The sequence below is a fragment of the Zootermopsis nevadensis genome, unplaced genomic scaffold (assembly GCF_977971745.1).
Source record: "Zootermopsis nevadensis isolate Lab colony 2312 unplaced genomic scaffold, Znev_1.0 Znev_ptg000003l, whole genome shotgun sequence".
Classification (NCBI taxonomy): Eukaryota; Metazoa; Arthropoda; class Insecta; order Blattodea; family Termopsidae; genus Zootermopsis; species Zootermopsis nevadensis.
Genome location: NW_028259135.1, coordinates 5,002,040 through 5,019,077, shown reverse-complemented (window position 1 = coordinate 5,019,077; position 17,038 = coordinate 5,002,040). Strand labels below are relative to the sequence as shown.

The 17,038-nt window shown below is 39.1% G+C and overlaps 2 protein-coding genes across 17 annotated transcripts in view; one reads left to right on the top strand and one right to left on the bottom strand.

Moving 5' to 3' along the window:
- The window catches only part of LOC110839576 (uncharacterized), a 146,112-nt gene extending 129,942 nt beyond the window's left edge, over nt 1–16,170 (top strand). For 11 of the 13 annotated variants that reach the window (XM_087340448.1, XM_087340470.1, XM_087340458.1 and 8 more), the window contains one exon: nt 292–2,042. In XM_087340448.1, the coding sequence (XP_087196574.1) occupies nt 292–360 (69 nt within the window). In that variant the 3' untranslated portion in view covers nt 361–2,042. Of the gene's footprint in view, nt 1–291; nt 2,043–15,295; nt 15,457–15,631 lie in introns of those variants that run through there. The other 2 variants (XR_015532570.1, XM_087340415.1) reach the window with 2 other exon arrangements.
- The window catches only part of LOC110839552 (DNA-binding protein D-ETS-4), a 40,986-nt gene continuing 35,382 nt past the window's right edge, over nt 11,435–17,038 (bottom strand). For all 4 annotated transcript variants that reach the window (XM_087340480.1, XM_087340492.1, XM_087340485.1 and 1 more), the window contains exons 3-5: nt 15,639–15,793; nt 15,290–15,425; nt 11,435–14,303 (exon numbers count right to left, since the gene is read on the bottom strand). In XM_087340480.1, coding sequence (XP_087196606.1) covers nt 13,942–14,303; nt 15,290–15,425; nt 15,639–15,793 — 653 coding nt within the window. In that variant the 3' untranslated portion in view covers nt 11,435–13,941. The remainder of the gene's footprint in view (nt 14,304–15,289; nt 15,426–15,638; nt 15,794–17,038) is intronic.

Sequence of the window (17,038 nt, the reverse complement as noted above, 5' to 3'; positions counted from 1 at the left end):
TGAAAACTAGCAATGGCTGGGGGTTCCTCGTGCTGACCAAACGTCACTCTATATCTGGTTGGATGATCGTTCACCTCCGCTTAGGCATGTGAACATGAGGCCAGCAGCCAGCTAGTCGGCTCTGGCTCTCAGAGGGCTGTTATGCCACGGATTATTATTATCTTAGTTCAAGTGTTGTCTCCAAGGTTTAAGGTGTCAGTTGATGGTTCCAAACTTAACTTCCAGTGGATACAAAACCTCGGTCACACAATTGCTGTTCAAGTGACTGGATGATTCATGATTGTGTTCCAGGGGGCGACAAAGTCATTCCAGTCCTTCATGAAGTCACTGGCATGGGGTTCAGGAGGAGCTTCAGGTTGAGCAGAAGTACGTGTACATGTGCTGTGGTAGTATTTTCTCAACTTGTTACCATGATGAAGCTTCAGTTATCCAAGCTGACTGATTCTTAACTTCACTTCTGATTCATCCCAGAGCACAAACATCACTGGCACACCAGTGGTCTCCATGATGTTCTGCTGCTCCTTGCTTCCACAACTTCAATAATAAAAGATGTTATTTCTTTCTCTATTTCTTCGCTTTTGTAGATTATCACTGGGCTATGTCAGCCGCCAGAGTCTGACAGGAGGTGGAGGGTATCAGATGTTAAGAAGCCTAAGTTCACTTCCCACAGCAAGTAGAATGAACTCTTTGAATGCACAGAGCATTGTTTCGAGAACATTCTCCTATGTAATCAATTAATACCACAATATGAGTATTTATAATAATTATTTCTCATGAAGTAATTAGCATAAGAAGAAATTTCTTATGACTTACTTATAACAAGGACTTCACTTGTTGACTGATTGATTTACTAACTGGTTAAACAGATGGTTGGTTCATTAGTTTAGAGTCAACTCAAGTGTTATAGTTATATATGGCAATACAGGCTATTTCTGTACCGCACATTGTATGCTTGGCAAGACTCCACTGACCTGCACAAGACTCATTCCAACTGCTACCAAAATCAAACACTGTCAATCCTATATCCTTTGTCTTGTGTTTGACACCAGGAAGTTGGTAATATTTTATTTTTCTGAAAAGAGCCATCTGAGGCAACCATTCTCTAACTCCTATTCCTACTGATCCATTATACTGAATGGCACAAAAACGTATGTAGGCTGCTCCTTTGCACAAATACCCTCCTCCGACAACTGGAAAATAGCCTGTAGGTAATGTAATTTTCACACACTGCTGAATAAAAATATTTGCTTCCCAACATTCATTAATAAAAATTCAGATATTTTCCTCTTCTGTCATCTTACCTGGGATAAACATCACTGTGCAAACAAGAGTCATATGATGAAAATCATAAGTTCACTACTTCACAACATTATTTTGATTAAAATAAAAGGTACAATACACAATGCCTCTTCAAGAGGCAGGTACCATCCTTCACTCCCTTCAGACCATGTGGTCATGGTCATAGTGGGGCAGTTCTTAAAAATATATGTACAAATAAACTGGGAACTAAAGAGAAATTAGTTTTTGCCACATTTCAATTCGAATCTGTTCAGCGAGATAATTCTTGGGTCATTGTGCATGGGCTTAGAACAGTAAGAGGGTTTAAATGCTTTTCTATAGCACACATATGGTAAAATTTGCTTATAACAAATAACTACAGACTTTTTCATTTCACACAGGCACTTACACATAAAATGTATTTTTATGTAAATCACAGGCCATATATCACGCTCTTACTGACCTGCACACAATTTGTTTTCTTTTACCAGTAGTAAATTTAAGTATCTGCAACCACTTTGTCATAATTTAAACTGATTCTTGACATACAGTATTCCTTCTTCGAGAAATTTGAAGAACAGTCTGCAACAAAATTATATGAACAGAAAACAATAGTACACTAGCAGAATATTTCCTGTTATATTCTTTTGTTCCATTTTGGATGTTTGTTAAACAATTTTATAATATTAGAGAGGTAATTCCAAATTATTTTTCACTGTTATGTAAACTAGAACAATTTTTCAATAAAGGTAGATTTCTGTTTATTCCAACTTTCACTTCATTACGACCGACATTAGTTCATACGGGTGCAAGTGCTTGCCCCTTGCCACACCAAATGTGATGTCATTATGCACGGATTATGGCAGTGCCAGAAGATCACTTCACATCGAGGAAGTCAGGCAGTTTGCACTCCCATCAAAACTAAATGCAGTGCAGCTTCCATTGCCAGGGTGACAAATACGGCAAATGTCCCACAGTAGCTGTTTTTAGAATGGTTCATAGTAAGAAATACATAAACCCCTTCTGTTTATGGGTGTTAACTTTATGCCAGGCAAATCAAACTCATTATCTACTAAGGAGGGCATTAAAATGAAGTAACTGTTCCATAGGTGGGGAAAACCATAATAGCCTATGCTTAGCATTTAAAGCATGCATGCACACACACATTATTACATTCCATGGATCCATAATTTTGTCCAGTAACAATAGTATGTGGAACAAGTCATAAAAAATACAACATGTAAAATGTTCTTGGTTTTTCATAATTAAGTTCATTAATGAGAATATGTATTCACATCGAAGAGGCAAAATGTCTAATCTCTTATATAGACTCACGCACTCAATGACTATGGTGCAGGAAATTCTTTGAAAAGTTAATTGTATACTCAGCCTGTCAAAGAATAGCCTACTTTATTTATGGAACCCAAAGGTTCATCACTGTGTTCACAAAAGCCCATCAATGGCCTCTGTCCCAAGGTAGCTGCATCCAGTTCCCTCCATCGATTCCTGTCTCCCTAAGTTCCATCTTAACGTTATCCTCCCACCTACGCCTAGGTCTTCCCAGTGGTCTCCTCCCCTCAGGCCTCCCAACCTTTACCTTGTAAACATCCCTTCCCCTCATGCATGCTGCATGTCCCACCCACCTTATCCTCCTTGATTTAATCGCCCTAACAATATCAGGCGAGAAGTACATCATTATAGAATTTTCTCCATGATCTGTCTCTCTCCCTTTTAGGTCCAAATATCTCCCTCAAAACACTGTTCACAAAGACTCTCAATCTATGTCCCTCCATCAAAGTGAGAAACCAAGTTTCACACCCATATAGCAGAGACTCCTAATATTCAACGTTCCAAATCTCATGTCCTTTAAAGATTTTGTAACAAAATACGTTTTTATGGTGAGGGATTGTTAGCCCCACGCCCAACCCTCAAGCTGGAGGACCACCACATTTTTGGCTGTCTGCGACAGCCTATCCAATATATTAACAACTACTCCTCGGTTCCATGACAAAACCGTACAAGACAAAACCGTACACGAAAATTGCGCACAGAAAGAAGCTCACTGTCATGAAAGCTCACACGAAAATTACTCACACGGACAAATGCTCACACTGACAAATGCACACACTGATAAATGCTCACACTGACGAATGCTCACATGGACGAATGCCTATATTCACAATACTTAAGTAATCGGAAGCGTTAACTGGTTACCGTATTAAACCGACGTTTCGGAATCAAATTCAATAAAATATTCTCGGGAAATCAGCCGCGTTAATTTTTTACCGTAGTACACCGACGTTTCGGGAACAAATTTAATAAAATCTTCTCGGGCAATCAGCCGCGTTAACTTTTTACCGTAGTACAGATTCCGTAGTAAACAGACGTTTCGGCAAATGTTCAATACAATCTTCTCGGGCAATCAGCCGCGTTAACGTTTTACCGTAGTACACATTCCGTAGTAAAGCGAAGTTTCGGGAAAATGTTCAATACAATCTTCTCGGACAATCAGCCGCGTTAACGTTTTACCGTAGTACACATTCCGTAGTAAAGCGACGTTTCGGGAAAATGTTCAATACAATCTTCTCGGACAATCAGCCGCGTTAACGTTTTACCGTAGTACACATTCCGTAGTAACCGACGTTTCGGGAAAATGTTCAATACAATCTTCTCGGGCAATCAGCCGCGTTAACGTTTTACCGTAGTACACATTCCGTAGTAAACCGACGTTTCGGGAAAATGTTCAATACAATCTTCTCGGACAATCAGCCGCGTTAACTGGTTACCGTAGTAAACCGAAGTTTCGGGAACAAACTGTCCCCATCTTCAGTGTTTGTTCCGGTCCAAATTACATCTTCTGCTGAGGTAATTTCATCATACTATTTCGTTTTCTTATTATTTTATTAAGCTGAACGTCTTTTAAGGTTTCGTTTCAAAATTTTAACTTCTTGTACTGTTTGGAGTGTGATACTGTGATGGACACTTCCATTTCATGGCATCTACCTAACTGTTTAAGACAAAGAATCAGAAACGTTAACTGGTTACCGTAGTAAACCGACGTTTCGAGAACAAACCCTGAAGATGGGGACAGAGTTTGTTCCTGAAACGTCGGTTTACTACGATAACAATCAGCCGCGATAACTGGTTACCGTAGTAAATAGATGTTTCGGGGAGATATTCAATAAAATCACCGCGTTAACCGCTTTACTACGGTAACCAGTTAACGCGACTGATTGCCCGAGAAAATTTTATTGAATATCTTCCCGAAACGTCGGTTTACTACGGTAACCAGTTAACCTTTAAACGATGGGAATTTAAATGGCAAAGTGGTAGTTTTTGGCTGGTTTTTAAACTTTTGTGCACGCTCTACGGAAAACTGTAATATTATCTAAAGTAAACATGATAAATTGACGAAATAAAAGTAATATTTATTCGAATAGAACAGAGAATACATAGAGTTTTTTTAAAAAAATGCAGTTAATATCTTGCCTAAATAGGCCTTAGTAACTTTACTTTGTTCTTTTGAAGCTCATTCGACATGATAGAAGCCATGGTTGTGAACTAATGACCACACAGAAGAATTTGTCTCCCCTACTTCAGTGGATACACATTATTCTCACCCATCATGCCGAGGATATGTGAGAAGCTTTGATTAGGGGCCTGAAAACGAAGCCAAAACCCACTTGACAATAACAATGTTTATTGCTGTTTATGGGTTGACAGCTCAGGCTGACCTTGTCAAAATGCTAGAGAAAGTGTTTCAATATTTGCAGCCCCTAAAATAGGCCAAAAGACGTAGCCAAGTCTTCTTACAATGTTGCAAGTTTTGAGATCCGCACCGGGAATGTTCGTAGGGCTGACTACACAACTTACTTCCCAGATAAGGACCGCTAGTAAGATAAAGGTTAACGCGGTTGTTGACCGAGAATATTTTATTGAATTTGTTCCGGAAACGTCGGTGTACTATGGTAACCAGTTAACGCAGCTGATTGCTATCGTAGTAAACCGACGTTTCAGGAACAAACTCTGTCCCCATCTTCAGGGTTTGTTCCCGAAACGTCGGTTTACTACGGTAACCAGTTAACGTTTCTGATTCTTTGTCTTAAACAGTTAGGTAGATGCCATAAAATGGAAGTGTCCATCACAGTATCACACTCCAAACAGTACAAGAAGTTAAAATTTTGAAACGAAACCTTAAAAGAAGTTCAGCTTAATAAAATAATAAGAAAACGAAATAGTATGATGAAATTACCTCAGCAGAAGATGTAATTTGGACCGGAACAAACACTGAAGATGGGGACAGTTTGTTCCCGAAACTTCGGTTTACTACGGTAACCAGTTAACGCGGCTGATTGTCCGAGAAGATTGTATTGAACATTTTCCCGAAACGTCGGTTTACTACGGAATGTGTACTACGGTAAAACGTTAACGCGGCTGATTGCCCGAGAAGATTGTATTGAACATTTTCCCGAAACGTCGGTTACTACGGAATGTGTACTACGGTAAAAAATTAACGCGGCTGATTGCCCGAGAATATTTTATTGAATTTGATTCCGAAACGTCGGTTTACTACGGTAACCAGTTAACGCTTCCAATTACTTATAGTATTGTGAATATAGGCATTCGTCCATGTGAGTATTCGTACGTGTGAGCATTTGTCAGTGTGAGCATTTATCAGTGTGTGCATTTGTCAGTGTGAGCATTTGTCCGTGTGAGTAATTTTCGTGTGAGCATTCATGACAGTGAGCTTCTTTCTGTGCGCAATTTTCGTGTACGGTTTTGTCTTGTACGGTTTTGTCTGGTCACCCTACTCCCCATATCTGGAGGCCTTCTCCTCTATCCGCAACCTGAGGACATGCTGTGCCATGCCATGGTAACAGGGGACCCACCTAACATGGCTCTTACACAGGCTGCTATATAAATTTCTAGGTTTGGCACTATCCATTACTCTAATAATTTTCTTTTGTAAAGTGAATATCTTTTTGCTGTTAGATGAATTATCCCCTAAAAATTATTCCATACTTCATTGTAAAGTAAAAAAGGAAGAATAAACCGATTTCAGAGCGTCAGTGTTTCAATGACACCAATGTCAGACCTATTCACTCCCCGCCAGATTTATGCTCCCTTACATTGTTCCATGGCTTGTCCTGCTTCTCAAGGAGGTTGATAAATCCCACATCTGTGTTCGCTGTCCTCTCTGCAGTAAAGCTGACATCCTCTACTGAGCAATAGTAATTTCTATTACATGACCTTTCCTCTATAACAATATGATCTCGTGAGGTAAGGTCTGTGCCAAGCTTCCCCACGTCCTGAACAACCTTTACAAGAGGAGCACTTGGATCAAAAATACTTACAATGTCAAATTCAGCGCACAGATGGGACCAATTCCCCACCCATGATTACTTCCAAGTAATTAACTTTCCTGCACTCTTGCTTCTACAAAACCGGGCATTGCTGACCAACATTAACTGAATCTGTTGCTCTGTTGAACTTGAGGAGCAGCATCTGTAGAGAACCCGCAGAACCTAGTTTTGAAATTCTTTGGAATACCTCAGTTATCCAAATTTCTCTGCTCTGACACTACTACTGATATTTACAGCTATCAGTCTATTAAATTTCCTCCCAGCTGTCTTTAATTCCTGCTCCAGGTGCCTGATTCTTCTCTCCTGATGCATTGCATGCTTCTGGTATTTACATGACATACAATCACATAGCATGCTTCTATATGCCAAACTGGGACTAGTGCTTGCACAGTTTATGTGGAAGCAGGAAAGACAGATGTTACAAACCATACTTTTCCTGCCCACCTACAGTAAGCTACAAACTTCCCATAAATATTACCTGTCATCATTATAATATGTATGCTAACAATATTTCAACTACTAAACTACAACCTTTTTCAACGTCAATCAACGAATGTAACCATTCCACTTAATGTCACTCCAACACAGTAACACCAAAAATAAAATACAAATAAATTCACTACTTACTAAACTTTACGATTTACACTTGATCAACGAACATGTTTATTTTATAGAATGCATAAAACAAAATACACAATTTCATACCACTGAGTGATCAAAACTAACATAACCTTAACTGACTAGTATTTCATTTGCACAGCACTAAAAATATATTAATAAATTACGTTTTATCCAACTCAAAATTGATAGCACTAATTATCTATTTTAAATAACCGTATATAGCTCAACAACAGATATTAACAGACAACAATATTATACAAGAGTATCAGAAAGTACGTAATGAAATTACCCGAAATCAATATGGCGAATTATTTTCCTTTCAACATAATTGAATTCTTTGAGATAAACGTGACCAGTTAATTAACAACAAAAACTATATTAATATTACATAACTTGCCTAAGATTTAAGACACATAACCTGAAAATTAAAGTATACAAAACGGTAATCTTGCCTGTTGTTTTGTATGAGTGCGAAACATGGTCTCTCACTCAGAGGGAGGAACACAGATTGCAGGTGTTTGAGAATCGGGTGTTGAGGAGGATATTTGGGCCTAAGAGGGAAGACGATGGGGCGTGGAGAAAACTGCACAATGACGAGCTTAAAAATCTGTACTGCTCCCCCAGTATTGTGAGGGTGATTAAGTCGAGAAGAGTGAGATGGGCGGGACATGTAGCGCGCATGGATGGGACAAGAGGTGTGCACCGGGTACTGGTTGGGAAACCTGAAGGGAAGAGACCGCTGGGGAGACCTAGACGTAGATGGGAGGATAATCTCAGGCGGGATCTATGGGAGATAGGAGTTGAAGGAAACTGGATTTTGTTGGCCCAGGACAGGGTCCGGTGGAGGGCTTTGGTTAATTCGGTGATGAACCTTCGGGTTCGGTAAGCCATCTAGTTAGTTAGTTAAGATTTAAGACACATGATAAACCTTCGAGCAACTCACCCCTACTTGTAGCCAATCTCACTAGCTGCCTGACATAAAAACAAGGTTACCAACGATTTTTGCTTAAAACACATTTTTCATTCCCCCATTTTCCCAACGATACAGCTAAAAGTCAAAAAAAATATGGCCAAAACTACAACATTCTGGAAATCTGGTGAAAAGACAATCTGCAATTAATGAACATTAACGTCAGTAAGGCATGCAAATCTGCAAATAAAACATTTGGAAAATATGTATATACTCCAATTACAAATACACCTTTGTGCTCCTAAGATAAAAAAAAATCTTGAACAAAATCTTGAGAAGTCTGCTTCTTCTGCAGTAGCAAATTGCAAGATTAAAGTTTTTAAGTATATCATACGGCGAGGCCACTCCAAAAATTATAAAATATAAACAGAAAGGAAAATGATGATAAGAAAGAGTTTGAGGATGGAAAAATAAACTGATAAAGAAATGTTATACCAATGAAATTATTCTGATCATATCAATTGGGAATTTCTTAACAGTCTTGACGGATAATTCAAAACAGCGGTCGTAGGTGCTACCGTTAGGTTAGATTATATTACCTTACAGAATTGGGCGTAGATGTACAATATGTTGATTAAGAGTTCGCTGTAACGTGAATTGGTGCAAGCGAGACACGAAAAGTAATATAGACCGGTTCTGTGAGTTCCAAGGTTAGATGGCTAGCAAGCACGCTCTTTCTCTTCCCAAACTCGTTCTAAAAATAAATGGCATTGAGTACACTCAATCTAGTTTTCTTGTTGCGACTTAAAAAAGCTGTGTCAAAAGCGTCACAATGCGGCTTCTGCAAAGCGCCGCAAGGTGAGGATTTTTTTTTTTGGTAGAATATAAAACAACAAATACAGTATGGACCCTTGTTAGCAATTATAAACATGGCGGCGAAGTGAAAAGTTTAGGTTATATTGGGCAAACTGAATGTAGCTGGAATCTTCACTAGTCAAAAATGCGCAAAAATAGCACTTGCTAGACGCAACACATTTTACTTCAGGTAAATATGTCGTAATTATGTCTTTCCTAGAACTTATATTAAATACATTCGGAAAGAATACTTGTTTGTAGCTGCATTTGCTTCAGCTTTTTTCGTGGAAAACAGTATAAAAAAATTGCAGTTCTTAACATTTTATTACCATACATAATTTCTGGATCCTATGATCATAACCTTGATCACTCCAGTCATAACAAGAAGCTTACAAGGCCACCATGTTGCTATATTGATGCTAAAAATATGAAGAAAAAAATTGTCAATGTTCACGAAGGTTGCTCATATGAAGCTGTTGTAAAACCCTTTAATTATATGTAAAGGACAGGCACATGGACTTGATTTTACAGTTTACAGGCTAGTGCAACACATTCCTCCTCAGCAAATGTCAGAAGTCATTTGTCTGGAGAAAGACATTTTGACAAGCATCAAATATTTTGTGTAGAAAGTAAATATGAAAAGTTCCCAGTTCAGAAATCACATGAAACAAAGGACCTGCACCAACAGTTGGTACTACACACTCAAAATTTTTTTAGGACCATGTTAGTTGTTTTGATTATGGCAAGTTCTGAACAATAATATTAAACAGGTTAGGAAGGAAATGACTAGCACAAAAATTCTAGTGCATTCACCATAATTTGACCTTTGCAGTTGGCGTCAATGCCATCTTTCTGGGGTCAGCGACCTTCAATCACATAACATAGTAGCTATGCCACTGCCAGCATTTCTCAAAGTGTGATTTTCCCTTATTTGAATGCAGATGGTCTCAATAATTGGACTACTCTACACAGATTTTATATTATAAGAATTGTATGGCAATGGCACTTGAATCACCCACCAGGGGTAAAGCAGTTAATTTTCTTAATGCAACAAAGCCAGGAACACTTTCAAAATTCCGCCATGCATGGTAGTGGATCCTTCTACATCGTGGCCAAAATATGACTTGTTAACACTCCATTGTTTCTTTGTAAAACATCATTTTCCATGTAAGATTTGAGGTTTTCGCAGCGGTGAGTATGAAGATTTCTGTCTTCTGGGTTGTTGCCCTGATGACGGAGGCAGTATGACCTCTGAAACGTTGGTAAACATCGACCAATCTACACAGCGCAATAACCCAGAAGACAGAAATCTTCCTACTCATCGCCCTGATGATGGAGGCAGTATGAATTCTGAAACGTTGGTTAACATCGACCAGACTACACAGCACAACAACCCAGAAGACAGAAAACTTCATACTCATTGCCCTGATGATTGAGACAATATGACCTCTGAAACGTTGGTAATCATCGACCAGATTACACAGCGCAACAAACCAGAAGACAGAAACCTTCATACTCATCGCCCTGATTATGGAGGCAATATGACCTCTGAAACGTTGGTTAACATCGACCAGACTACACAGCGCAACAACCCAGAAGACTGAAATCTTCATACTCATCGCCCTGATGACGGAGGCAGTATGACCTCTGAAACGTTGGTAAACATCGACCATACTACACAGCGCAAAAACCCATAAGACAGAAATCTTCATACTCATCGCCCTGATGACGGAGACAGTATGACCTCTGAAACGTTGGTTAACATCGACCAGACTACACAGCGCAACAACCCAGAAGACAGAAATCTTCATACTCATCGCCCTGATGACGGAGGCAGTATGACCTCCGAAACGTTGGTAAACATCTACCAGACCACACAGCGCAACAACCCAGAAGACTGAAATCTTCATACTCATCGCCCTGATGACGGAGGCAGTATGACCTCTGAAACGTTGGTTAACATCGACCAGACTACACGGCGCAACAACCCAGAAGACAGAAATCTTCATCATTTTCCATGTTCTTCACTATCACATTGTCTTATAAATGGAGGCACACTTAAGCTGTCTGACAGATCACTCACTTGGAGTATCACACCCAATATTTTGGCGACTACTGTGCAATGCCATACTGAAAGACCGAAGCTGAAATGGAAGGTTCCAAACTGCATTACCGTGTTAGTCTAACAATTCTCAAAAATTATGAGAAAAAATAATATTGTTTATGCTAAAATGAAGTGTTGCTAAGATACCAAATTTCATCAATGTCAGTTTATCTGTTCTCGAGATATTCCATACGTAAGGACGGATGGTCACCATGGTTTTAATAGGCATTATGCTGGGTTGCAGATGGTAATAACTAAAAATACAGATGGTATCCGTAGTCAGCAATTAAAGACAATAAAAGGTGAAATGCAAAATAAACACTTTTTTATTTATCAAAGAATTCGATAAAAAGTTACATAAAAATAATCAAGTACTTTCACATACCTATTTTTCATAGTATATTTATAAAAATGTTCAACACTTTTATAGATTGTACGTATGATTATTTTGAGACTGGAGTCAAAGATTCCTTTTATATCGACATTACATAAAACATCTGTGACTTTAACAATTAAGAAAATAATTAATTATGATAAATCAATAACCTCGATATATACTCTTCCAACACAAAAATTGCACTCTTAGTTCCACTTTGGGAATACTACAGAATTCTCTTTCATTACCTACCAAATTTCAATGGCAACAAGCCATCACAAATTTGAGAATATTCACTTCGAGGTTTCCAAAACTGCAATTAGTGTATCAATATCACATCCAGGATTTAAAAAGATAAATATATAAAGAGCACCTCTAACACCATTACACAGATAATTAACGAAGTATAAATATTAAAGAATGATACCTACTTCCTACTGAAATAGTATAAATTCAGTATTCTTTTACCTCACCCCAAATCCCATTACTACTATGAACATAACAACTACGACACTACTCCAACATCGCCGTCAATGACTGCAGTTTTAGAAACCCAATCATCGGGCAGACCACTCGCTGCATACAAGGACCTGCCAATAACCTAATTATGGAGCGATACTACCACATAATGTCGGTACAAAAGTATAAATATATAAAGTAAACTTATTTTAAATGTTGTTAATATTATAAGGTATCTTTAAAACTGACTCACTACCATCAAAAAGCACGGAAACGAAGGTACTGTCGATTACTGCGACTTTCTCGAAGGTACAGTTCATAAAACGTAAATTTTAACATCTGTATTAACCTCAATGTAAGTGAAATTAATGATTTCTATGACATTCATCTATTCAAAGCTTTCTTCTTGAAGAATTCTGACATCATCAAACTGCTATTGACGAAATATAACATCTGTATCATCAGTTTAATAAAGGCAATAAACACTACCTGTGACATTTCACGGTTTACACGTGGTCCAGCTACTTATGTATCACAGCATCACACTGCTAAAGTCAGATGGACTTAAAATCCAGACAGCAGCCTTAAATAGTAAATGGATTTGAACACACCATTCCTGTATGAAAAACATAAAGACACCAAAACGCTAATTTCAATTTAATCCAACCCACGAAATTACAGACAGTCTAATAAAAGAGAAATCACCTTCTTAACATGCAGTTTGTTTGCTCAGATCATGACGAATGATGGTTACGCTGCGGATTGTGGAGGGGTGAGGTTTCGCCCCCACAACCGCTTCGGCAAACAAATATGGCACCATTACACGACGCGTTGAAACTGACATAAGTAAGCACGCCTCAAAGACAACACATTAATTCCATGCACTCAACATAAAGTGATTACTTATTTGTAATAAATATATAAAAACAGAATATTTAATTATATTTATTTAGCCTAAATCTCACACGAAAAAATACTATAATTAAAACAACTAATCTTATAAGCAAGTAAACATGTACTAATGTTACTAGATTATTCAGGTAGGTTGTTCATAGAACTTACTTGAAAGAATATATCATAGATATATGGGACCAAAAATCACCGGTTTTCTGCACAACTCACGTGCTGCACGCCCACTTCCAAATTCATTTAAACTCTGCCCTTCTGAGATAACATTGCTTGTTTCTGGCTACTTAAATATGACACAAGCATCAGAGGCAGCACCAGATCCAAAATGACCCAGCGCAGCCGAGCACTGAATCAGACTCCAGTCGCAACAGTAACATCGCGACGATCTCGGAGGCAGAACTTTGGAAGAGGACAATTCGACACCGTGCATACTTCCCGACAAGTTATTCAATGCACACGAGACACCAAGATCTATTTCATCTATAAGAGTATCATACAATGACAGATGCCAGCTACATGGAAATTACCTTCCACTTTGCCAGCAGTCTGGACACTTCTAAATGCTATAACATATTAAAAATAAATTACCCAATACATTATACACATTTTATAATTTTGAATCTGAAGGTCCGGCCTATCAGGGACATAAATATTATCTTGCCACTGGCATTACACTGTTCTCCCACCATATCTGCTTTGACTAAAACTAAGATGTAGTCGCCACACATCTGTCCGTCAACCTGCAGAGTCTAGCAGAAGTTATAAACATGTATATAAAAAAAATATAGAAAACTTAAAAATTAAACTTACAGTACGCATAACTGAGCTTCATCGTGACAACTTTGCTTACTGCAACAGTGTACGAGAAGGACGATATTGATTTACCTCGCAAAAACGCCTCAAATAAATGCAATCCGCGTGTACTACAATAGTAGACCTGCTACTATGTGGACATAAATAGAACCCTATAAATATTTCCCCTTTGTTCCCAATTGACAAATTACCGATGAAACAGACGATTGATTCTTTATACAGAAATAATTGCCGACAACAACACTCTTACTGTCTACAGACAGTACGGGTGGCAGAACTGGTACACCAGCCTCTGCGATCTTTCTGTCTTCTTCATGATACCCTTCTTGTAGTACTGGCGAATAGATCGAGACAGTTTGTCATAATTCATGGCTGGCCTGTTCTTGCGTTTGCCCCACAATCGTGCCACACGGACGGAGTCCTCTATCTTGAAGACGCCCTTGCCGCGGTCCAGCCAGCGGATGCAGGAGCCATGGAGCTGAGGTGAGGCCAGTAGCTCCTTGAGGAACTGCCACAGGTGTATGTGCGAGCCTCCACCGCTCGCCGAGCGGCTGGAAGGGGCCTTGGCCCCGCTGCTGCCACTTGGTGCAGGCTCTGGCTCCTCCTCCTCTTCATCTGCAACACGTAAGACTCTTTTGTATAATAGAAGAAGCGCCAGGGAAGAAGAACTAATGGTTTCAGCACATGCCCTTCTGCAGTACGCAACAACAATTGCTGCTGAAATAAAAATGACTGCATAATTAGGACCTCCATTTTTTTTGCAGGCATCATAGGGGAAATTAAATCATGAACTTCAAATATGGGGTTGAGGATGCAGGGCTGAAGATGAAGAGAAGATAAGAACACGCTCTGATAAGGAAAACTTGATGAAGATGGCCACTCAGAAGACAAAGATACGTCTGTGGGTCTGGGTGGCAGGATGTTTGGTGTTTTTTTATTTATTTATTTCTTTAAGGATGCTGTTGGTAGCTCAGACTAGTGTCAATTAATAGGATAATGAGGTTGATTAATTAATAATATATTTCAGGCATATGGAAGGAAGTGGTCACAGTCTAATTTGTATGAAATAGCCTTCTTTTGGAGGAGACTGAGGGGAAAAAACCTCAGTCAAGATGACCACTAGGAAAAGCTTCAATGAAGCTTCCATATGGCACTTCTGCATCTTCACCTTTTTAATTTCTTAACATAAATATCAACTTGGTTAACATGAAAACTTCTGGGGTGAAATTAAGTATTAATTATTTTGATACACACATATATATATATATATATATATATATATACTATATTTAATTTATTTTGGAATATATAAACCTGTTCATAAATAAATTTTTAATATTAAAATATAGGACTATTGAAAGTAAACACATTTTCTTTCGTGAAACCTTTACTTTAATGCCATTAGTAGTTAAATCCCCCGATTAAAGTCTGGCCAGTGTTTAAATACCCTATCCCACATAACAGAGGCAGTGTTTAGTTCTTAATGCAAAAGTCATGAATAACCAACACATCCATATCAACTTTAAACCAATCAGTCAATGGATGTCTGTTATAAGCGAGCTTAAAGTTTTGTTGCCAAGTGTTCCGTGTTCTTCGCTTACCTTCAGACACTTCACCACTGGAGCCACTCGAGTTGCTGCAGTTCCACTGGGGTGTACCACCGACGTCCGGCTGCGACTCTACTTCTGCACAAGCTGCCTTCCAGATCTCAAGACGGGCGTACAGTGTGCTGCCACACTGTGGACAAAACATGCGCTATAAAGACAAGGTGAGGTGTCTGAGGAGGCTTTACAACTGCCATCATTACTAAAATCCACAAATAATTTGCCTGTCAAAATTTTGTACTCACACTTCTGTTTTTCCCCCAATGCACCTCTTACTTTTGTGAACACGGAGTTACTCAGTACAGGAACATAATTCACAAAGACTTGGTTCTATTCCAGAAATTACCTCAGGTGCTCTCTTCTGGAACTCCTCTTCTGAGAGGGCTGAGAGTGCCACACCATCCATATTGAAGTATTCAATGCGGATCATGGGCATATTGTATTGACGCAGCGTCCACAGGAGCCAGGCCTTGACATCATCCACTGTCCACTGAGCCAAGTCTGGAACATGATCCACTTCACTAAGCGTACAGTCACTTACTGGATAATCAGTAAAAGTTCTTCTAACAGAAATGGTGTAATTTGGAAGATGTCACCAATTCAAGCCTCCATTTTGATTCAGAACAAACTTCCAGACTGTCCTAGCACAGAATTTGGAAATGAGGTTCAAATCTCATGTCCAAAATGGCGCACGCAATTAATCTAGCTTTCTGCTACACCTAAAATGAAGATGAAGAACAACCTTCTCTTCATTTGGATCCATGTAACTCGAAACAAATTATGTCAAGTAAAATCTGTAAATATTTGATGCAAGACTCAATGTTCTAGGATATGTACAATGAAAGTCAACCAAAAGTATATCCTTATCTGACACAACATTTAATGTCTCCTCACATGCTAGTGTGCAATCTGTTAGCGTCGATGCTACAGTTAACCAACTAATACCAATTCCCAGGTAGCAGAACCCGCAGGTCCAACACCAACAACGCCGAAGCCCGCCACCACACACAATCCTGAGCCAACTCCATCCGTTCACCATCCTCACAGCCTACCCCCCTAAGATCCATCTTGATATTATCCTCCCATCTCCTCCTTTGTCTGCCCAGTTGTCGTTTTCCAGGAAAATAACAATTCATCACTTGAACACAAGGTTTAGTAATAATGTCGACTGTCGACAGTTGCGACAACTTTATACAGCGAAAGCTACAAATGTTTTTGATGCCATAGCATAACCAATTGTCTGATAAAGTTTCTTGATAAGTCAGTTATGAACAAGATAAAGAAATCCTTGCTTCTGTGAAAACTAAGATTTGCCACTGCATTCACATGACTGGAACGTCTCCTAGGTTAGAGGAATCAACTACACAATTTCCCAGTAGCATCTCACCCCCCAAGATCTCATGTAGGGATTCTGGGTCTGATCTCAGATTTTTCTACCGCACGAAGTCTTCATCTCTGGGTGGGGGCACGTTATGCTGTCTGCCCCCTACGCCAACCACCACTGGGGGTAACAGAATCTGCTCTATTGGTGCTCCCACCTCAGAAATGGATTCCAAACTTGCCTAGGGTTGGTAGAAAGAAGGAACAGGCTTTGTAAACCATCCCTGGGGGTATCAGAAACAGAACCACATTTATTCTGCAATTTGGAACTTCGTAGGCCCATGAAAGGCATTTTCAGTAATGGCAAAAACCTATCATTACCATGAATTTTATGGAAACCAACAGAAAACAGTTCAAATTGTTTAA